Below are 24,984 nucleotides of genomic sequence, written 5' to 3' on the forward strand. Positions count from 1 at the left end.
TAGAAATCACATTTTGAAGAGAATCTAAGCGTATTTGTTCAATAATGTGCATTGGGACATAAAATTAACATGAAATTTGAACAAAAATTCAGAATGTTCATTGGGACAAAAATATTAAAATGTGTATTGGGACAAGATACTCAAAATAAAACTCTGTATTCAAGTTTTTTGTCCCAATGCAAATTTCTAAATTCTTGCCCCATTTCACATTTCGGAATTTTTTCCTAATTAACATTTTGAGTTTTTGTTTCAATGCAAATTTCAAATTTTCTGCCATATTGAATTTGAAGTCTCTTGTCCCAATGCATATTTTATACTTTTTTGTCCCAATATACATTTTAAATTTTTGACCCAATGCACATTTTGAATTTTTCCCAATATACATTTTGAATTTTTGCCCAATTCAAATTTTTAATTTTTTTCCATTATTTACATTTTAAATTCTTGACCTAATGCACATTTTATTTTTTTTTATCTTAATTTACATTTTGAACTTCTATCCCAATACACATTTCAAATAATTTTTTTTCAAAGACAGACATTTTATAAAAAAATGTAGTAAATTTTTTTCAGAAAAAAAATTGAAATGCCATAAAAAATATGACGGATGATACATGACGACGAAGCAACACACAAAATTGATTTGTTGAACAATTTTTTTTTGCTAGAAACACACAAAACAAACCTGTCTCCTAATATGATCAATCTGTTTAATATCTGGAGGAACCCTGCTGTGTACAGTTCTGTTCGTATATCTTGTGCAAATGCAGCACGTACGAAACAAAAAAAACACAGACAGTGATCATTTTATTATTTGTTTATTTTTCAGGTAGATCAATATGCTTCATGAAATGCAAGGAACGCCATCAGTTATGTTGAAAAAAAAAATTGTAAAAAAATGTAATAAAAGTGATGTACGGATATTCAATTATAATCAATCTTTTATGATTACAACTTAACAACGAGTTTTTTTTATTAACTTTTACATGCTGACATGCCTTTATTAACAACAAAAATAATAACAACATGCAGCAAGTGTATGCCTGATAAAATGTCGATCAATTTAACATGTATGACAATATTTGATTAAGGTATGGAAATAATGAAAATATTTTATTGCTCGAACAAAATATTTTACGAGATTAAAATGAGAATTTTTTAACGAATTTTTAAAGAGGTTGAACCAAAAGGTCAGGCATGAATGACAAGATTTTAATTACGTTACAATTGTATTAATTTTCAATCATGCATTTTGTTACGAAATGGGTAGGAGTTGTTAAATTACATTCTCAGACATGTTAGTGAAAGGATAGTATCCGATAAAATTAATATAAAACTAAAAATAGAAGGATATTGTGGGATATTGCAATGTAGGTTAGATGATTTTATTACATAGTAAATCGTTGGTTTTTATTTCAAGGAAGGATGATAAATTTTCATAAAAAAATTTAAGTCTTGTTTCTGAAGTTCAAAATAAATTAATCAATAAAAATTATTAAAAATTGTTGTATTTTTAAAAAAAAAAAATAAATAAAATAAAATAAAATAAAAAATAGAAAAAAATAAAATAAATTAATAAATGAAAATTTATAATTAAAAAATTATTAAATAAATAAATATTTAAATAAAATAAAAAAAATTAATTTAATTTAATTAAAAAAAAAAAAAAAAAAAAAAAAAAATTATTTTTGATTTTAATAAATTAATAAGAAAATAAAGAAATTAAAAAAAAAAATTTTTGATTTAAATAAATAAATACAAAAATTAAAATTAAATCTTAAATAAATTTAATATAATTTTTATTGAAAATATTTATTCTCTCAAAATTTTGTAAATATTTATTTCTCGAAAAATAATTATTTTTTAAATCTTTCAGCAAATTGATACATTATTTCATCGGAAATTTGTATGTTTATTCTTTAACAAGGATTTTTGCTATACCTACAGGAAATAATTTCAATAAAGCTTCGTTGCTCTTTTCATACATACAGCCTTTTATGAGGATTTTTATTATGAACAAGGTGAACGAACGTGTGTTTTAAGTGAATTAAATGTAAACAAAGAATCTTTTGTTGATATTATTGTAATCTTTCATTATTTTCAATCCATAAATAGATTGCAAGGGAGGAAAATCGGATGTTCGACAGAGACTCCTTTCAGCAAAAATGCAACTTTTCTTGCATAAAATCCTTTTCCCTTGCATAAAATTGCAATAATTACCATTGCAAGATGAACAAAGGAAAAACCGAGGGAAAATGTGGGTCACTGCCCTTCCATAAAATATAATTTCAAAATAAGCCTCTTAACGGTTGAGTAACTTGTGAGCACAAATTATGCCGCTGCTCATTGCAAAATCGGCTGTACCTTATCTCCTAATGCCCATTCATGGAAAATTGATATTTTATTTAATGTTTAGGCCTAAATGCCCACACACGGTACACTTGAGTGCATTTGCTTACTCACCGATGATGATGTTATGCCAACAAAGTACTACAATGGAAGAGGCATCAACAGGATTTATCAAACATGCATTTGCATCAAGGCAAAAATTATTTTATTACAAAGGTGCAACTGATAATATTCTGCTCTATTTATTTTGTAACCAATCATCGCATAAATTCTCATTTGCTTGAACAATGTATATGGACCACAATTATGAGCTGATGGGTAATTGGACACAAATATCCCGCATCCTCAATGGTTTTCTCTCTGTCTTGAACACTTTTATGAGCTTTAAAGGAGTTCATTAAAGCTCTTTGTAACATTTTTTTTTAATAATTTAGAGTGCAAAATGGTTACATTAATATTTTTATAATTATTTTCTATACTCTTGCATAAATCTCTTTGTACTTCAAAGCAATAACATTCTTTGTGTGCACTAATATAATTAAATTGCAACCACTGACGTGAAATAGAATAATTTTATCAAAGGGATTCATTCATATCAACATATGATGCAAATTTCTAATAAATAAATAAATAAAATTTTTATACATGCTTTTTACTGAATTTTCTTTCATTGAATATTTAATTAGTTGATAAGGTACAAAAGCTTCTTAAAAAATATGAATAAAAAAATTGTTTAAAAAAAATGTTGTTTTAATTATTTTTTTTATAGTTAAAAAAGTTTGAAATTAAATTATTTAAAAAATTAAAATTATTACTTAATTATTTTTTAAAATTTAACTTAAATAAATTAAAAATAAATTAAACAATTAAAAATTAATTTTGAAACTAAATTAAAAATTAAACTCAATAATTATATAAAATTTAATTTTTTAATCAATTTTTTTATATTTTTTTTTTAAAAATGATTTTTTTTTTCTAATTTTTTCCTTTTAAAAAACTTTTAAAAAAAATTATTTAAATTTTAATTATTCAAGACTAAACAAAAATAATTTAAAAATTAATTTATAAAAAAATTGAAAAATTAATTTTTATTATAAATTAAATAAAATTTAATTTCTTTATTAAATTTTTTTATAATTTTTTTCAAATAAAATTAAAAAAAAAATCTATATTTTTTGCTGTGAAAAAATAAAATTTAAAAAAATGTTTTTATATTTTCAATTAATATTTTTTAATTAAAAATAAAAATTTTAATTAAAAAAAAATAAATAAATATATATGGAATAAAAAAAAAGTAAAAAATTTTTTGAAAATTTTATGTCTTTATAAAAAAATATATTTTATTTTTTCTTATTTCCTTATCTTGTTATCAATGAAAAAATTCTTCTGGAACGTTATTATTGTGTCAAATAACAAAGAGAAAAAACATCCATCCCACACTTCATAAAAGTAAACATTTTCATATAAATTTTATTATTAATATATGCAAGCATAATAAAAAAATTGTAATAAAAAATTCAATGAATTCATTTTCTTTTATTATTCCTTTTATGCAGAAAAAAATTGGAAAATCATACAAATACACATGTTTCCAAGCAACCAAAATCACACATGTGATTTGCTGAACCAGTAAACACACTTTTCATAAGTTGTCAGCAAGTAAAGAAACTGTCGAGTAAACAAGTTAAATTGGGAAATTTTATGAATAAAAAAAAATTTTCACAAGTGCTTCTTTATCCATCTTTACAAGAAATTTTATTTTTTTTTATGCAAAAGATGCTGTAAAAGTTTTTCATTTAATTTAATCATATTACGATTGATGGAAAAAAAGTTGATATTTTCAATAAAATTAATTAAGAGAAAAATGTTTGTATTGAAAGTTGTTAATTCAATCACTTAATTGAATAAAAGGACGATTTCAGAAGATTTTTTTTTCTTCAAATATTTTTTTTTAAATATTATTAAGAAACGACTACCACACAAAACGCTCAGTCATTCGATCATAATTCAATTTTGTCTTGTAATACACGGTCGTTTTACTGCACCGCATGCGGTTTTATTTCTTTTCGCTTTTTTTTTGTTATATGCAAAAAAAAAGTACAAGACAACGATAATATTTGTATTAAAAATATTCAAAAATTTTTGGCATCAATACAATAAATAAACAAAAAAAAAAATCACAATACATACCTATCTTTCTCCTTTGTGTTGTAGGTGCTCCTTCCTAAATAATGCAACAGAAAGAGGAAGAGAGAGAAAAAAAAAGTTTATAAAATATAAATAAAATAAATATTGAAGAGGAATGTTCATAAAGCATGAGAGGAATTGGTAGAACATGAGCATTCACTCTTCAAAAAGTCGATTTTTGTCATCTTTTTTAAACGGAAAAAATTGTACCTTTGAAACAGCACTTTTTCGTTCGCACGACATGGATGCACAGCAAAAACAAAATTAGGAATGCTGCGAGAACGCCACCAACGATGCCAAGTAAGTAACTGAGACCTAAGGGTTCTGCAAATAAGAAACGAAAAAAAAACGTTAAAATAAATTTTAATCTAATAGATTTTTTTTAAAAACCATGCTTCTTAAATTGTGCTTCATAAAATAACTCCTAAAAAATTCATTCTACTAAAAAAAAAATTTTTACAGAAAAAAATCATTCGCAACGAAAAAATGTGGAAGCAAACTTGTTTTTGTCTCAGGATGCAGGAAAAAGGTTTATTTTTATATTTATTTTTAGCAATAATAATAATCAAGATAAAATATGTAATTGAATGATTAGTGCCACATTTGTTCCAAAATTTATGTTTTTTTTGTTTCAGTTTAATTTAAAACAACTCGAGAGAAAAATAAGAAACAAGTTGAAAATAGCTTCGAGACATAAATACGAGAACTAACTGTATGAAAAGTTATTGTAATCCATATGTCTCTTTTTAAAAAAGAATTGTTATCCTCACACTATGTGATTTTGTGAAGAAATACGAGAAAAAATTCTGTCTGCCATCGCACACAAAAATACAAACAAAAGTAGCCTGAAGTTCAAAAAAAAAAAAAAAAAAAAAGATGAAAATTATAATTTGGCAAACAGTCAGCACAAACAGCATCGGATGAGAAAATATTCAGACAAACAATGTGTATGTGACCGGATAGATAGACAGTGAGTATGGCATTAAAAATATATAATAATAATGAAAACAAAACATATTTTTCTTGAAACTTTTCCAAGCTCTATTTGAACAGAGAGCAGCATGACTTTTTTTTTATTTTTTTGAAAATATGAAGGAAATGACAACTAAATATATATAATTGGTGGTACTTATGAGACATATTATTGTTATGACAAGAAAAAGACCTTTCGGGGATTTATATTTTTGTTTTAGTCTTTTTTTTTTCTTGTTTTTTTCTAATTTTAATTTGGGGACTCTATTAGCTTTGTTCGTTTTGCGAGCAAATTGGGTGCAAAGATAAATATACGTGTAATGTCGCATTTCAATTAAAAGGCTTAGAAATTTTAATCTGACATTTATATGTTGCTGAACAAATGAACGAACAACAAAGTTTGAATTTTAATTTGTCAAACTCGGTGTGGATTTTAATTTTCCGCGTCATGCATTTCTAATGTTTTTTGTTGTTTGGTTTTATTATTTCCTTAATACGAATTATTGTGAAGAATTAAAGTTTCGCGAGGGATGAATTTTATGCGAGGTATAAAATTTAAGGTAAGTTATTAAAATTTAATTTTCAATTACCAAACAGTTTTTTTAATTTTAAAATTTTTAGCTTTAATTTTTTTTTTATTTTTTCTATTTTTTTTATTTTTTAAAACATAATTTGATTTTTTTTATTTCAGATTCATACAAAAATGAGGATCCATAATTAGTACATATTGAAAGTTAGAAGGCATATGTTAACCATTTAGTTCATTAACATGCAATGGATTGTATGCTTATTACATTCTAATAAAAGATCAAGAATGAAAAAGACATCGATGAGCCAATCTGAGGAAATAAAGTATACTCTTGGATGGTTGCCTTAACTATAACAAAACTTGAGTCGACATTCGATGCCATAGTTCAAATAAGATTTTTGAAGGCGAAGTTGTTATTAAATGTGACAAAATGGACAGAATCCAATTTTTTTGTTAAATCAAAGTATAGGTCTTTAAAAAAATTTGAAAGGTTTGACTTAAACCATCTGCATACTGAATAGAATACACAAATGACGAGACATAAATGCAAGAATTTTTTTTCCTTGCCTACATTTAAAGGAATTAATTTATATCATGAAAGAAACTTATAAGCATTCAGTTTCATTGTTTTGAAAACCAAGTTGTGAAAAATTCATCTGAATTTAAACTTGTATTAAGGATCTGACTCATATTTCCCTTTTTAAAGGAAAATGTTTGATCTGAAATCGTCTATCGTATTTATTTCAGTTAAAAAAAAAATAACTGTAAAATGATTTATTAAATATTAATGTAAAATATTTTAAAATTTTCAAACTATTTAATTTTTTTTATTTTTTAACCTATTTCAAATTTTTTCTTGTAATGTATCGCAAATTTTTTCATCAGTTGCGAAACACAAATTTTTCACAATATATCTCCTTAAGTAGCGAGTATTTTAATTATAACAACCTAATTGTCTTCAGCAATGACAAAACAACAACTTCGCCAACAACAATTTATCCTCAAATGTTTCTAATGTGCCATCAGGAGATCAGCGTGTGTCGCGTCACACACCCACACATATTTATGCCGGAAAACTTTGTCAATGATGTCAAGGAATGATACGTGTCTAATTAATGTTTTTTTTTTGTGGCAGTGACACAAATTTGACTGCACTGTTTAATTAGAAATTTTATGCTGTATGTGTCACATATCGTCGCAAGTTGACAACAACAGGTTTTGATGTCATCATTTGCGTATTTTTTGTTTCTTGATGCTTAAAAAATAATTACATGTTTTTGTGATTGATGAGATGTCTCGTTTTGCTTTCAGGATATTTTATGACACATAAATAAATGGAATTTCCAAAAGCAATTTCTTGCGTAATAAACAAAATTTTACGCAAATTGGACATTAAAAGACATTTCTGGCAAGAAATTGTCTCTGTGGGCAAAAAGTTCAATTTTCTCAGTTCATAAACGAAACATGGAACAAATACATGATTGTCCCTGCCAATAAAAGGAGAAATTTTTGTAGGCACCGAAAAACGACTGGAAAGCATTAATATGACATTAGGGAAAAAGCTATCACAGCAATATATTAAAACAGAGTCGTAAACATTTCATGGATGCTTCTGTCTCTCTACTTTTTGGTCGTTGTTGAAACTGACAATTTATCAAAAAGTGTGACTGGCGTGTGTGTGTGTGCGTGTTTGTGCGATGACGACAATTAAATTGCAATATAAATCACACACTTTAATGCAATTGTGTTGTCGAGTTGAGGTACGCTGTCTAAAAAGAAGACATGGGCACCGCATCGAAGGAAAAAGCCATAATAACTGTCAAATTGGTGACACGTATTTAATTCATGTTTTGTTAAAATTGATTTAATGGCGACCCATTATCAATTATTTTGTGGTTTATTGTTGTTGTTGTTGTTTTGTTGATGCTGATGACTTTTGTGCGAGAGACATTTTCTTTTCATATGAATTTATTGTCGGATAAACTTGTTGTCCGTTCATTAAAATAAAACGAACGCTTTTCCCTCATCGATGATGTTGATGTTGGCACTGACAGTTTGTACAATTTTTCATTCATTCACATATTTCATCGCTTGCGATTATTATTATTTAATTGCGGTAAATTATTACAAATGTTTTTGAAAGGCCCGTTTATACTCACACATTTTTTTTAGTGAAATATTTAATTTAATATGACAACAAATGGATCGAATGAAATGAGAAAATATGTAAAAATGCATGAATGTTAAAAGTTTAATGGTGTCATAAAAAAATATTAAAAAAAGATAAATTTAATTTATGTAAGAAAAAAATGGAAAAATCTTTTTTTTAAGGTATTCCAAAAAAATTTTTTGTTTCGCGTTAATTTTTAATATGAAATTTTATATAGATTTTTTTTTGTATTTTCCAAAAATAATTTAAAAATTTTTTAATTAAAAGTAAATTTAAATTTTTTAATAGTTTTTAATTTTAATTAAAAAATATTAATAATTATTTTTTTATTTTTAAATTAAATTAATTTAATTAATAATTAAATAATTAATATTTATTAATTTTTATTTTAATTAATAATTAATTTAATTTAAAAATAAAAAAATTAAATTAATTTTGGGTTTTGGTTTAATTTAAAAATAAAAATAACAGTTTAGATATTGATCGTTATTTTTTGAAAAAAATAATTTTTGATTTAATATTTTTTTATATAATTAATTAAAAAAACATTTTTTAAAAAATTTAATTTAAAATAATTTAAAAAAAACTAAATTAATGAAAAAAAAAAATAAATTAATTTTTAAAAATTAATGAACATCTAAATTTTAAATTAATTTATTTAAAAAATTATTTAATTTAAATAAAAATTTGAAAAAAAAAAAAATTTAGAAACGCGAAACAAGAAAAATTTTTGGAACACCCTTAAGAAAAAAATAAAAAAAAATGAAAAAAGATACAAACCTGCGAACATGCCTTCCACGCGTAGATTGATTGCGTGTCTGTCAACGCCACGCTCATTCTCGACAACGAGATAGTAAGGGCGCGCATCAGCTGGATTGGCATCCGTTATATGGAGCGTAGCCAAGTAGCAATCTTCTCGACTGTCTTGGATGACATCATCAACGCGATAACGTCCTACAAGCAAAAAAAAAAAAAATAAATAATTTTTTTACGTCAAAAAAAGTTTCAGGAAAATTCTTACCAACTCCCGCTCCAGCCTCAAGTCGTAAAGATCCCCATTCCCAAGCCACGTGTCGAGGACGAGGATCAGCACACACTACCAACGAAATTGTCGCTGATTCGCCGCGTCGCACCGAAACCGTATGCCCATTCTCGGAATTCGTACGAAGAACGAGCGGAGCACCTGCACAACATCCGCCAACATAATGAATTCAGGAAGCATAAGAAAAAAAAGCGGGAAATAAAAGAGAAAATTTGTATAAGCAATAAGAAAATGGTAAATCAATAATTAGAGCACTCTTGTGATAAATACCAATGAATTACAAGTACATTTCCGCCATACACGGAAAAACGAGATTCATTGATATCCCATCGACATACATTTCATTTTCGCAATGAAAACAAGGAGAAAAAAATGTGTTTAGTAAAATTCTCACGTACCTACGACTTGTAATTGTATTGGTTCAGATGTAACTGAACGTTCCTGGCCATTTATGTAATTTGTTGCGCGGCATTCATATTCACCTTGGTAGTCGTATGTCACGTTATTGATTACGAGACGAGGCTCACTTCCGCGATCGACGACGTTGTTACCGTATCCAGAAATCCTAAAAATAAATATTTCGTTAATATTTTTATTTTTTGTAAAGAAAAATTTTGACTCACTTTTGGACCCATTTGTATGTTGGGAGAGGATTTCCTTCAGCGATACATTCGAAAGCTGCGGGACTGAATAAAGGCGCTGTCGTGTGACGATCCGGGCCAGCAGTTGTTATTCTTGGTGGGTCTGAAATTTATTAAATTTTATAAATTATTGTGAAAGTTGATAAAACAATTTTCTTATTCGATTTTTTTTTCAGATTTAATGAAAAGAATTTCAAATAATTTGATTTATTCTTAAGTAAAAAATATACAATAAATTAAATTAATATTAGTTGCAAAATTTAACTTAAATTTTTGAATACAAAAAAAAATAATATGAAGAGAAAAATTAAGAACGTGATCTCAAATACGAAAACTTAATAATAAAAAAAATGTAAAAAATTCTCAAAAATAAAATTTAAATTTTTTCGTAAAAATTATAGAAATGACAAAATCTTTTTAACTTTTTCCTAAACTTAAATTTTTAAAATTAATTAATTTTTTAAATTTAGTTTATATATTCATTAAATAAAATAAATTTATTGAATTATTAAATTTAATTAAAAATTTGAAAAAATTTTTTAAAATTTAATAAAAAAAACTAAAAAATTAAAAAAAAAAAAATTTTTAATTAAAAAAAAATTTAAAAATATTTTAAATTTTATTTTATTTTATTAAAATTTAAATTAATTTAAAATTCAATAAAAAATTACTTTTATTCTGAATTTTAATTAAAAAGAAATTTTAATTTAAAAAAAAATTTTAATTTTCAAAAAAAAAAAAATATTTTATTTTATTATTTTTTTATTTTTTTAATTAAAAATTTTTTTATTTAATTTTTTCATTCAATTTTAATGATTATTTTTTTTAATTAAAATAATGATAAATGAATAAAAAAGGCTCAATAAATTAATTAAAAAAATTAATAATTAAAATTGAGTTAAAATTTAAAAAAAATTAAATTAACAAAATAAAATAAAATTAAATTAATTAAATAATTTAATATTTTTTTTAAAATCAAATTTCTTTTTTTTATTTTATTAAAAATTAAATTTATTTATTAATTAGTCAAATCAATTGAAATCTAAAGCTTAAAACTAATAAAAAAAGCATTTAAAACTTACATTTTACATCAATTTGGACGGATAACGTTTCCGATGATCCAACTGAATTTTGTGCCTGACACGTATAGAGGCCCGCATCTCTTCGCGAAATCGGTCTCAAGTTCAGCGATTCTTGCAAACTTGCGATTTCTGAACGTCCTGCTCGTCGCCATACAATACTCGCCGGCGGATTGGCATCAGCTTCGCATCGCAACACTAACGAGTCTTTTCCCTCCTCCAAATCAATTTGTGGCTCGCCCATCAACCTAATTGTGGGCGCATCTGTCGATCATAATATTTTAAGCATTAATGTCATTAACGACGATTATTACACAAAAAAAATAGAGTAAAAGTAGAAAATTCTACTTGTTAAAGTGAAAATCATAAACACGTTGAAACCCCTTTGTGTGTGAAAACATTTTCTATCATAAATAAAAAAAAAGAGAAGCGCCATATTTTCCTTTCCCAAGCATGACGCGCCATTAAGGAATCAATTTGATTGAGTATGAATACATCTGCGAAATGATTAATTGCCCGAGCAAATTATTTATACGGATCATCGTTGAATTAATTATGAGAAAATGGCGAGATACTTTTCGGTTTTGTTGTTTGTTCAACCCACAGCCACGAGCGAAAAATTAATTTTTTTTCTTTTAAAAATTTACTTACATCGAACATCTAAACGTCCCTCGACAGGAATTGCTCTCGCTGGATAAGACTCATGGAATGCCAAACATTTGAGAGTTTCGCCGTGCTTTTCGCGCGTTGCGGGAACTTGAACAACAGAAGCTGCTGACCATGTACGAGGATTGTCGGGCTCCGTTGAGTTTGTTTGGGGATGAAGCGGTAAGAGTTCTTGATCACCTGAAAATAAAAAAAAATTAAGAAATTATTAATTTTTTTAAAACTTGAATTAGCGAAAAAGCGATTTTCAAATTTTTAACGGTCAATTTTTTTGAATTGACATATACAAATTTTTGAATTAAAAAAAAAATCATAAAAAAATAATTATTTCAGACAATTAAAAAATCTTTTACAATAAAATAATTTTTAATATTTTTAACATTTATTTTTTTTTTTAATTAAAATTTATAATTTTAAATAATTATAAATAATAAATTTTAATAATTTATAAAATTTTTAATTAAAATAACTCGATATTAAAAAAAAATAAGGAAAAAAATTTATTTAATCGAATTTAAATAAAGAATATTTATTTATTCAATTTTAGGAATTATTAATTTAAACAGTTTAAGAGTTTTTTAAACCTGAATTAGCAAGAAAGTGATTTACAAATTTTTAACGGTTATTTTTTTTCAAATTGACTTTACAAATTTTAATTAAATTAAACTCTAAAAAATAAAAAAAAGAAAAAAAAATAACTAATTTATTTAAAAAATTAATGAAAAAAATTTTTTAACTGCAATTTTTAAATTAACTGCAATTGATAAATTTAAAAAATTTTTAGTTTTTTTTAGTTAAAAACAAAACTTAATATTGAAATAAAAAAATATTCTTTTAAATATTTGAAAAAAAAATATCTGTTGAAATTTTGACAAGAAAAAAATTAAAGATGAATAACTAATTAATTGTTAAACAAATTAATCTTATTATTAAATATCTGTCATTGTCTCAAAGGAGATTTCGCGTTGTTTGTTCAAACTCATTAATAATTTAAAATTGATCACCTTTGAACAAACTTTCGGCAAGTCGTTAAAGTGACAGTCAAGTATTAGCAATAATAATTAAATTATACCAATCAATTAATGCTAATTGGAGGGAAACTTGCTGAGTTGTCGATGTACTTTTTTGTATGCAAAGCAACTCAAACTCATGTAAAAGTAAAGGTTTATCGACTTTTTTTTGCTCCTGCCGTACAATACTCCAATCGAATTAATTCAACACAATCATGACTAGCAACATTTTTCTCTGACTTCATCAGAACTGTTGTTAGTAGTAAGTGCTTATCATGTATGACAAGCATGTTCTTTTGTTTGAACATGAATTATCCCAAGAGCATTAAGGAAATTCATTTGTGTTGGAGTCACTTTTGAAAATTTATTCGAGTAAAGGCTTGCATTGCAAAAGACAAAAGAGACTTAATTCCTTTGAGAATTCTGGTTGTTTCAGATTACTGTCTCGAAATTGAATGAACAACAACGAACTTCTGTTTATATCCAAAAACCTTTCAAAATAATAGATTTTAGATAGCGTAATAATAAAATATCTATCAGTCATTCAAATGTGTGCCCGTTATTTAATCTGTGACAAATGATAGTTCAATAAGGCGACATTCATGCAGGCATATTGTTACGAGACAATTTCGGATATGGAGCTAAAATGTTTAGAAATTCCCTTATTATTGATTAAGTTGATAGATTGTAAATTGATTAATGACATTTTACGTTGTTAGTTGGTTGTGTAGATACAAATTACAGTCAACAGCCTATAAATTCTATTATTTTCTTGAACATTAGGGCAACATTTTGACATGTATAACTTAATCTTTTTTGTCCTGAACTACAACGATACATTTTCACATGCATAATAAGATTATATGGTGATAAAATTATGGTAGAGGTAATTGTTTCGAGGCACATGATGTTGATGCGTATCTTTACTTGTTTGCTTGCACATTATGTTTGCTGACCGCATGGTTGAGATATTAAAATTAGCACCGCAGGAGGCGAAATTTATGGATGTGCTGTTGACTTGTTCCCTTGTAAATTGCTTTAAAAGAGTTATAAATAAGGATTCTATAGTTAGGAGTTGAAGGAATTTGTTTCAGGTCTTTTATAAAGTTTAAATTTGCGAAAAGTTTTTTATTTAATAAAAATTTTCGAATAACATCGAATATTACGATCTCGATTAGAGATGTCAAAAATGAATACTTGAATTTTTCAAAGATCTTTTTTTCTTTATTATATTTCTTAAAAAGTTGAATTTTGTATTTCCAAATATTTTTTGGAAAAGAAAAGCAGAAAGAAACCATTTTTGTTTCTTTAACTTGCTATTTTTATTTTTTCTTCCTTTTTATAGAAAAAGCTTTTTGGATAGAATTGAGAATTTTGATCTCGAATCATTAGAGATGTAAAAAATGACTTAAATGGTATTTGAAGATCATTCAAATTTATAAATAAATATTTTTCAATATTGAGGATAACTTTTTATTTTTTTCCAAAATTAATAATTAAATTTAATTAATTTATTGAAAAATTTAAATAAAATTTATTTTTTTTTCCAAAAATTATGTTATATTTTTTTTAAAGAGAAAAAAATTATTCAAAAAAAAAAAAAAATTTTTTTCTCAATAATTGATATTATTAATTTTTTATTTTTATTTGAATTTAATTTTTATTAAATTTAATTAATTTATTGAAGAATTTAAATAATTTTTTTTTTCAAAAACTATGTTGTATTTTTTAAAGAGAAAAAAATTATTCAAAAAAAAAAATTTTTTTTTCTCAATAATTGATATTATTAATTTTTTATTTTTTTATTTATGTAAAATTAAAATTATTTTTTTTTAATTCTTTAAAATTAAATATAAACTTAAAAAATATCAATAAACTTTATAAATTGCTTTCCAGCTGATTCAAATCTTTTTTCTATTATCAGAAATTCTAAGTCATTAAAGGGATTAGTAATTATAGCACACGTGCGAATAAGATGAGCCTAAATTAATTGTTTTGATAGTTCTTTAAAGTAGGATGATCCAAAAATAATTTTCAAAAATTAAAAAAAATATATTTTTAACGAAAATAAATAAATTCTGTTGAAATTTTTAAAAAATAAATAAAAAAAAAATTAAATATTTTTCGCCTCATGCTTGGTCATCCTAAAGTAATGAAATAATTTGCGGGTAAAATATTGTGGTTTTTCTGCATGGTTTCCATACACAAATTTGTGTCATGCGAAAGTGACAGACAACCGTTTAAAGCATTAATATGTCTTAGGGGGAAATGGTTTACTATGTCTGTCGTGCTTTCAAAATAAAAAATATCACAGCTTGCCACGAAGCTATCAAACACAAACACAGCGAGTTAAAGTGAGTTAAAGTTTTCGGTTGATATGCATAAAATTTTCCATTTAAGCTTCCTTAATCCAAACATAAATAACTCACTCGGATCCATAACCATATCTCGCTTTTTTGTGAGTAATATCGCACAAATGCACTGTCGCGTCGTCGTCGTCGTCCCGCCTTTCAAGTTCTCCAACAATGAAATATTTTGAGCTTTAACTAACCAAAAAAAAAAAAGTGTAAGGGACTGTCTGAGACATTCAGTGCGGGAAATCCATAAGAAAAGTTTTTCATTTGAATTAATATCCTTGCGACGCGCTGAAGCTGACGTAATTGTTGTTATTTAGACTGTTTTCGGTATTTTATAGCTGATATTTTTGTTTTGTACTGATGTACAACAAATAAATTATTCTTATTGAATTAATCATTTATTTGTTTCCTTTGTGCTGCTTTTGCTGTAAAACAATATTTTTTAAATAAAGCCAACATTATTCAAGTTTTTCGGGTATTTATTTTTATCGCCATGCAAGAAGCTCGAAGGATGTGCGCTACGAAAAATACCAATGATTTAATTATGCTCCATTTAACACACACAACAAAATAGGAAAAACTTTTTGTGCTTATCTCTTTTACGCGCTGCTGCTGTATGACAGAACAAAACCGGCTGCTTAGCGATTTATTATCATGAAATTTATTTATGGTACATTTCGATAAATTATAGCATGGTATGGGGAACATGGCATAAAGGATTTGGCAACCGTATTAAATTGCGATTCAAAGAAAAATTAAATTTTAATGATTTTTTGGTTAACCTCGAATGGAGTGTCGCGCAGGGTCAAAAAAAAACTTTTAAAAAAATTTTAAAGCTTAAATAAAAAAAAATAAAAAAAAAAAATTAATTAATTTTTTAATTGAATTTAATTTAATTAATTAAATTTAATTTAATTTTAAATTTTTAATTTAAAATTTAATTAATTTAATTTTTTAATTTTTAAATAAAAAAAAATTAAAAATTTAAAAAAATTTAAATAATTTTTTAAATTAATAAAATCTAAAAAGTTAATTTAATTTAATTCTTTAAATTTTTAATTTAATTTAAAAATTTTTTTATTAATTTAATTTAATTTAATTTTTTTAAATCAAAAAAATTAATTTTTACTTTTGATTAAAATAATTTAATTTAATTTTTAAATTTAATTTAATTTAAAATTTTTAAATAAAATTTTTTTTCAAAATTTAAAAAAATTTTTTTTTTATTTTTTAAAAAAAATAAAAAAATTTAAATAAATTTTTTTTAAAAATATTTAAATTCAATTCTTTAATTTTAATTTAATTAAAAAATTAATTTTAATTTAAAAAATTTTAAATAAAAAAAATTTCAATTTTTTTCAAATTAAATTAAAATTAATTTTTTTTATTAAAATTAATTGAACAAAAATCTTCAAAAAGTAAAAAATTAATCAAAAATTTTTTTTTTAAAAGCTTTTACTTAAGTCAAAAATTAAATCTTTTAAAGTTTTTTAAGTAAAAGTTCAAGTCAAAAGTTTTTTCGGCCCTGATGTCGTAGATTAAAGCGATTTCAAATTCATCAAAGGTACAATCCAAGAACAATAGAAAATACTTAAATATTCATTAAGGCACGGATTGTACATCTTCAGAATATTAATAATTTTCCATCATCATTAAAATCAAAGAAAAAATTTAATTTTATTTGACTGACATAAAAATGTCCCTTAAACGATATTAAAATAAAAAAAATTCCTAAAAAACTTTCCTTAATGAATTATATGTCTGCGAAAATTTTATCAATTTGACATTCTGTCCGAAGGTTTCACGTGAAACAAAAACGGATTCAAACTTCAAGTAGAAGTCGAAAGAGAGAACAAAATAATGAAACAGATAACATGATCCCATTTCATTCAGTCTACCAAAATAGCGAAATGCAACTCAACAGGGAGAAAGAGACAAAGTCACCGTTCGTTCGCTCGTCTGCCGAAAAAAGCAAATTAAACCTATATTAAAAGTTAATTAAAATTCCGCTGTTGTCATTTTGATTACAAACGCTATAAATTCTGACTTGAACGTTTATTTTAAAATGAAACGAGTGAACGAGAGAACAAAAGTTTCTGACATTTTATATTCTTGCAAATTTGATCGGGGTGTCGCCGTACTACTTCGAAACAAATTTGAATAATAATAGTTTGGGGTGATTAAGTGAAAACTCGAACACTTTCGTAAATTGACGATAAAATTTTTTTTTTTAAATTTATTTTCAAGTGTCTCAGCATGTAAATGTCTCTCTTTCTGTCATTTCTTCGATATTATGGAAATGCATTGAAATGAAATTAGTGCTTGAGCCTGTAAAAGCACTTGAATAGCTTTTGATAAAAATAAACACATTTACTCAGGGGGAGTTTTTAAAAAGTCTTCATTTGAATAGATTTTGCTTTTATCTATTGAAAAAGTGCATCCTTGGTTGTTAAAGGGATTTTCTCCTTTTACTCTACATTAACCTAATCCCATTCAAGTTTTTTAATGTACTTTTCATTTCATTCTTTTTCCATTTTTTTTTTCTAAAAGTCTCTTTTATTAAAAAAAAAATGGAAAAATAATGAAATGAGGAGTCTTTTCAAGGATGGATGTTCGTTTTGTCTACCGAGCGACATAATTAAAGCCATAAATTTTTCGTCGTTGAATATTTAACGGTACCCTATGGGCAAAAAACGGGTCAGATTGATCCCTTTTAGGATCAGGTCACCCTTCAGGAGTCCAATTGATACCTTAAGGGACCAAAAATTTTCTCTTAAGGCGTCATCCATTAATGGCGTCGGCAGTTTAGGGGGGGACGGGGTTCATCAAATTTACGACGGATTCCGACGAGCGGGGGAGGGGGGTAAACAGAAATGTACGACGTCGTAAAAATATGCCATATTGACGATTTAAAAAATTTTCGTTTTGAATTATTTAAAATAATTTTTGAAGTATTTCAGACTTTGTAATTTTTTTTTCAAATTTTTCACGAGCTTTCATTGAAATTTGAACTGGTACTAAAAATTTCCTTTTCAGTAAGAAGGGAGGGGGAGGTATGTTGTTGAATTTCGACAGTTTACGATTACAGGGGGGGGTAAGGGTCAAAAAATGCCCTATTTTTGCCGACGCCATTAATGGATGACGCCTAAGGTATTAATTTGACTCCTGAGGGTCAACCTGATCCCTTAAGCGATCAATCTGACCCGTTTTTCGCCCATAGGGTATGTCCCTGACCTTTAGACATTTCCCCAAAATGGTTTCTTTAAAAAATTAACTTTTTCAAATATTTGTCGTATGCATTAGGAAAACCAAAAAGTTATTAATTAAATGTTGGCAAAGTTCTGACGGCAAATTGAAAGTAGTAAGGCACTCTTTATGAAACATTTATTCGCAAACATTTTATGCAAATGACCACAAAGTCTGCACACAAAATACCAAAATTATACAATAATGTCTTGAGGGCGGAGGTTGGAGAACGACATCGTCTACAAACTAATAATTTTAATAAGAGGTGTAATTAATTAAATTCAATTAGTTCAGAAATTCAATAGACGACATCGATCAGTCAAAATATTTGTGGAGAGAGAGAGAGCAAATTTATTTATTTTAATTGTGTAACCAAAATAATTTCATTATTCTACGTGCTTCTAACATGATAAATGACACTTTTTGGCACGAAACTGCAAAATTTATTGGTTTCCTTTTAAAGTCAACTTTAATTAAGCCCAATAAAATGTGACCTTTGCAGTAAAATAATGAGTAGTTATAAAAAATATATATAAATGAAATCAAACAAAGGCACGATATTCTGAACGGTAATAAACTAATAAAAATGTAAAAGAAATGCACAATAAAACACTTTACTTACCCAAGTACCAACGAAGTGTCGCCGGAGGATTTCCATAATGGGACACGCACTTGACTGTGGTAGTTGCTCCGGAATCGACAGTTACGTTGTGGCCCGGCGGTATGTGAATGCCTTCTTGCTCTAATCGAGGACGTTGCGGCGCAACTGTAATGGAAGAAAGAAATAATGGTTTTTAATTAAAATTTCTAAAAGTGTTATTGTGGCGTTTAATAAGAAATTTTAATAAGAAAGAAATTATGGAATTGAGGACGATACAATTTATGTTTTGCTTTAAAAGAAAAATTTAATTCAAATTAAAATATTAGAAAATTTGTTTTAAATGGATTAACATAAATTGGTTTTCAAATTCGATAAAATATATTTTTAATTTAAATAATTTTTTATTCAATAAAAAATTAAAATTAAATTATAAAATTTATTTAAATGAAAAATTCAATTTAAAAAAATATTTTATTAATTATTTCAAAAAATTCTAATATTTTAAAATAAATAAAATAATAATAAATTTAAATTAAATTAAAAATAAAAAATTAATTATTATAAATAAATTTGATAAAATATTAAATAAAATAAAATTTAATTTTCATTAAAGCAATTTAAATGTACCTAACTTGAATTTTATTATTTTAATTTTTTTAAATTTTTAATTGACATTTAACTCTCATTTTTCAAGTTATGATATAATTTTATATTTTATTAATTCAATTAATTTTTAATTATTTTTTCAGTTAATAGAAAATTTTGTTGACTTTAATTATTTTTTAAAATTTCAAAATTTGTTTCAAATGTATTAATATGAATGAAATTTAATAAAATAATTTTTAAAAATTCTTAATATAAAAAAATAAAATTAAAAAAATTAAAAAATTCTTTTTCGATCATAAGTTAATTTTTTTAATATGAAAAATTAAATTTTATATTCAATAAAAAAATATTATTAAAAAATTATCGAATAAAAAAATTAAAAAAAAAATAATTATTATTTAAATTGATGAAATGAAAAAAGTGATTTTTGTCAAAAAAAAAATTGAGTTAAATTTCTGTATTTTTTTGAATTTGAGGTACTTAATTTTTTTAAATTATGCAAAATAATTACTTAATATTTGATCAATTTCATTATTAATTGTTTTTTAAAAATTATTTTATTTATTCATTTAAAATAATTTTTATTAGATTTTTTTTTAATTTAAAAAAAAATATTTTAAATTATTTAATGAACTCTGAACCATCAATTTTTAAACTTATAATTTTTTAAATATATTTTTCTAAACAAAACTTAAAAAAAATTCAATCTTTATAAGAACAGAACAAACTGAGATTTTTCTAATATTTATTTAACTTTCAAAAATGAAACTATTTTGCTCATTGCATTAGCCTTAATCTCCTTTATTTAAAAATTATTTCTCTACACAACAATTTTTTTTGTTTATGTTTATATTTGTATTTATGGATTAGTCGCATTATAGAAAAAAAATTCCTTTTAAAAAAAAATATTTTCTGAAAGCTTTTCTACTCAAATACCTGCAGCGAGAAAAAAATATGTATGGCTTTAATCCACGTTGTCATGTTTATGCAATATTAATTAGACGTATCTTTGCTGTCGGCAGAACAAACTTCTTTCTTGTAACGTATATTTTTTTAAAGTTAAAACCGTAATTAACAAAATTAAAATATAAAAGTAAATATCAAGAAGAAAATTACTGTAATGCATATTGCACGCGAATCATGTTGTAAAAAAATTATGAAACATGAAAGCTTTTTCCTACTTTATAATTAAAAATAAAGTGTTTGCCGACTCGAGCGTTGTTCGGGTTAGGCAAACACTAAAAAAATACACAAAAAAAATTTTTTTTGTTCCATTCTATAAAATAAAATAAAATAATAATAAATGAAATAACAACACTTGAGTTAGCGAGAGAATGTTTTAAAATAATTATGCGTTTTCCCATCCACACTTCTATTCAAAAAAAAAATTATAATAAAAAATATGGTGTCTCTCTAAGCTTTTCCTATCATTGCATTAGGCTCATAAACGCAAATAAACACAATATACATGAAATAATAATATTTAATTACATTTCAGCAGCTAGAATTATTTTCAGAATTTGTTAAAATGTTAATAGGACACTTGCTGCAATTGCATAACGCAGACACATAAAATTAAGTTAGAACAAAATTATGTTCTGGGAAAGTCTATTTGTGTGTTTTCCATAAATTTACTCGTGCATCGTGCAAGAAAAGCTGCGGCAGTAACGAGAAAAACAACAAAAAAGTAGTTTTTGACTTCAATTTTCGCCGAAAAACACATCTAGATGGGTATTTTATTGTGTGTCAAGCCAAAAAGTACTTTTGGCGAAATAATATCACGTAAATATTGTCGTTCATTCATTTTGCATAAATACATCGTTATAATAATAATATGTTTATTTTGGGACACACAATTGATAGAAATGAATGATGGTTGTTTACGTTTTGTCAGTGCAACTCTTTGGCACAAGTGGCAAGGCACATACTTGTGAAAATTTGGACAAACATGTCTCGAACAAAGGCGTAATTGAATGGCAACCACAAATATAGATTCTTTGCAAACTGACTCGACATCGTAGGGATTTTGTATCAGCAACGAGATATTTTAAATTGAAAATGTCCGACGACGAGTTTGCTTTGTGTGTAAAGTAGATAACAGTTTGCATTATGAAATTCGTGGAATAGAAGAGACGTGCGTGGGTTTGAAAACTTTTTAAACTCGAGATTTGATAATACGTTTTGCGAATTTCGTGTCAGGCGAATTTATTTTATTCGTGAAAATATTAATTTAATTTTTTTTTTTCATTTTAGATAATTTCGAAGGAATGGTAAGTTTTAAATTTTCGCTCAAAATTAAAAAAAATTAAATATAAAAAATTTATTTTTTTTTAATTTCTATATTTTTTTGATCAAAAAAATAAATTTATTAATTGAAAATTGAAAAAAAAAATAAATTATAAATTTATTTAATTTGATAAAAAATTATTTGATTTATTAATTAATTAAAATTAAATTTATTTTTTTTTTAATTTTTTTTTTTGATAAAATATTATTTAAAAAATTGAAAAAAAAATTAATTTTAAAAATTTTAATTTTTTTTTCAAATAAATTTTTGAAAATATTTATTTTAAATTAATTTTTTTTCAATAAAAAAAATTTTTTGGTAAACTTTTAAAAAATATTAAATTCAAAAAATAATTTTTTAATTTTTAATTTTTTTTTTTTTATAAAATTTTAAAATTTTTTTTTTTTATTTAATAAAATTTTATAAAATTTTTATTTAGAAATATATTTTTTAAATTATAAAATTTTAAATAAATAAGATAAATTAATTAAATTAAATTAAAATTATTTTTTAATTTTTTTTTCGTTTCAGTTATTTTCAAAAAAATTAATTATCAAAAAATTAAATTTAAAAAATGGTAAAAATTTAATTTTTAAAAAATTTTATTTTTTAATTTTATATAAATAAAAAATATTTTTTTAATTTTTTCAAAATTAATTAAAATTTAAAAAAAAATATTTAAAAATTCAAAAATATTTTAAATTAAAAATTTTCATAAAAATTAAAATAAAATTATTTTTTTTTTTTTTTAACTTTTAATAAATTTTATCAAAATTTAAAATTAATAAAAAAATAAAAATGATAAAAATTAAAATTATTTTTTTATTTTCAGCCATTTAATAAAAAAATTCTTTAGAATTAAAAAATTATTCTACGTACCTCTCACAACCAATCTAACAGGTTGACTCGTAAGGGCATCTTGTGTTGTAAAATCGCTCGCTGTCACTTGGCACTCCCAAATGCCATCGTCGAAATCCAGCGTTGCCGATCGCACCCATAACGAACAATCGCCTCCGGGATGCGGCGCATGCATTCCCATGGAACTGCTCGCCCACTCGTACTTTTTCGGATAAATTCCCACGGGCTTGTTATCTTTCTGCCACGAACAAACGCCACGTTTCTCGATGACTTTGCACGTAAGCAGCGCATCCTCGCCCGGATTAACTTCTGTGTATCGCGGCTGTTCCGAAAATCGTTGTAAGCCGGTGCTTGCTGCAAAGAGAGAAAAACAGAAAGAGATGATAAATATTTTTTTTGTTATCGTCGTTGGACAATTCTAGCACAACTATGACTATTATGATTATTGTCTGAACAATAATAATGATGAAAATTGTGGCGTCAACAAACAAACACACACATTCAGACAAACAACTCTCTGGCATTATCTCCGTCTGTTGCTGCTTATGGGATAAAATAATAACAAAAGATGGTTTTGTGCAGCAAACAAATTGCATGGACCAAAAAACACAAAACAAAATCCATATGAAAATTGTTGTCTTTGCTCGATGCGCACAAAAAACCGAAAGAACGACGACAGAGGCGAATAGAAAGTCAAAAAAGTCTCGACATATTGATGTATGAATATTTTTCGGAGAAACAACAACGTCGCTATTTTTTTTTTTTTTTGGCTTTTGTGTCGAAAAATATGGAAAATATTGTTTGGGAGTCCGGAAGGAAAAACCTCCGTTGCGTCTTTCGCATGCCAAAAATTCACCTGAACAACGAAAAACAAACATCCACACAAAGAAAAATTATTTTCGCAAAACTATTTTTGTCTCTCTCTCTTTTTCTCTGGAAACAAAAATAAAAATAATGATAATGGTAAAAAAGACAAATACCCAATTTCCAACCAATTTCAATGAAAATTGGGTGATGTCGTTTATTTAAAAAACGGACCAATGTATGCTTTTCGCTCCTCGAGTTTAGCATGCAACGATGACTGCAAAAAAATCGTCGGAACGAGCGTCGAACAATAAATAGGTGTTGGCGTTATTCCAAAGTATTTTCCTTTTGTTACGATACGCAACGTAGTCGATCGTGTAAAGAGCCTCACGAAATATATTCGGAAGAAAAATATGCATTGAAAACATGCACAAAAGTATAAGTTTATGGAAAATATTGAAAATACCTATATCGTGAATGAATTTGTTTTCCCATAAAATTAGAACGACAACCAAATTTGCTGTAGAATTTAAATTTGGAGCGTTTTATAAGGAAAAAATTTAATATCGTTTCTGAAGATTTTTTTAAAAATCGTTTCACCCTAATGGAGGTTTATAAAATGCATCATCGTGGAGTACAGGGATGTTACTAAAATTTAAAAAACAAAAAAAAAATTTCAGAATCTTTTTTTTTAATTTAAAAATAAAATTAATTTTATTAAAATTTAATTAATTTAAATTAATTTTTAAATTAATTTAAAAAAATAATTTATTTAAAAAATTTTTTATTTAATTTTTAATTTAATTTTCAATAAATTTTTGTTTTTATTAAATTTTAATTTAATTTAATATTTGAAAAAATTTTTTTTAATTTTTTAAATTAATTTAATTTTAAAAATATTTTATTTAATAAATTTTTTTTTAAATAAAAAAAAAATAAAATAAAATAAAATAAAAAATATAAAAAAATAAAATAAAATTAATTTTTTTTATAATTTTAATTTTTTTTATATTTTAATAAATTTTTATGGTTTTTTTCTCTAAATTTTAAAATTACGCCTCTGGATAAGCAACATACGTTTCATGATAACGCATGTTATTGAATATAATTTTCGAGTAGAACGGAAAAAATAGAGGAAAGGAAATGCTATTTGAATAAATCTTTTCCACACATTGTCTTGCAAAAAGTGGGCAAAACGTACAATAAAGGAGAGCAATTTAGTCTCACTTTTATATTTTACTTTCGAAAGACAAAAATTGTTAAAAAACATAAATTTTCTTTACTTATGAAATTTTATTTATGTTTTGTTGAAAAATTGATTTATCTGAAAATTTATTATTTATTTTTTTTTTAAATTTATTAAAATTTTTATTTTTTTAAAATAAATTTTTCTTAATTTTTTTTTTTTAATTTTTTTTTTTTTAAATTTAAATTATTTTTTAAAATAAAGTTTACTTTTAAATTAATTATTTTTTTAAATTTAATTTATGATTTTTTTTTAATTTTTCATTAATATATTTGAACATTTTAAAATTAATATTCCTTTAATTTTTTTTATATTAAAAATTATTAATTTTTTT

At 24.5% G+C, this 24,984-nt stretch overlaps 1 protein-coding gene across 2 annotated transcripts in view; it reads right to left on the reverse strand.

Annotated features, from left to right (window-relative positions):
- Positions 1–24,984, reverse strand: part of LOC134837988 (hemicentin-2) — a 94,981-nt gene that overhangs the window by 23,399 nt on the left and 46,598 nt on the right. For both annotated transcript variants that reach the window (XM_063853408.1, XM_063853407.1), the window contains exons 2-11: positions 22,622–22,954; positions 18,871–19,014; positions 11,621–11,815; positions 10,973–11,233; positions 9,873–9,993; positions 9,648–9,814; positions 9,229–9,390; positions 8,988–9,161; positions 4,747–4,860; positions 4,540–4,573 (exon numbers count right to left, since the gene is read on the reverse strand). In XM_063853408.1, the coding sequence (XP_063709478.1) occupies positions 4,540–4,573; positions 4,747–4,860; positions 8,988–9,161; positions 9,229–9,390; positions 9,648–9,814; positions 9,873–9,993; positions 10,973–11,233; positions 11,621–11,815; positions 18,871–19,014; positions 22,622–22,954 (1,705 nt within the window). The remainder of the gene's footprint in view (positions 1–4,539; positions 4,574–4,746; positions 4,861–8,987; positions 9,162–9,228; positions 9,391–9,647; positions 9,815–9,872; positions 9,994–10,972; positions 11,234–11,620; positions 11,816–18,870; positions 19,015–22,621; positions 22,955–24,984) is intronic.

Source organism: Culicoides brevitarsis, chromosome 1 (assembly GCF_036172545.1).
Source record: "Culicoides brevitarsis isolate CSIRO-B50_1 chromosome 1, AGI_CSIRO_Cbre_v1, whole genome shotgun sequence".
Taxonomy (NCBI): Eukaryota; Metazoa; Arthropoda; class Insecta; order Diptera; family Ceratopogonidae; genus Culicoides; species Culicoides brevitarsis.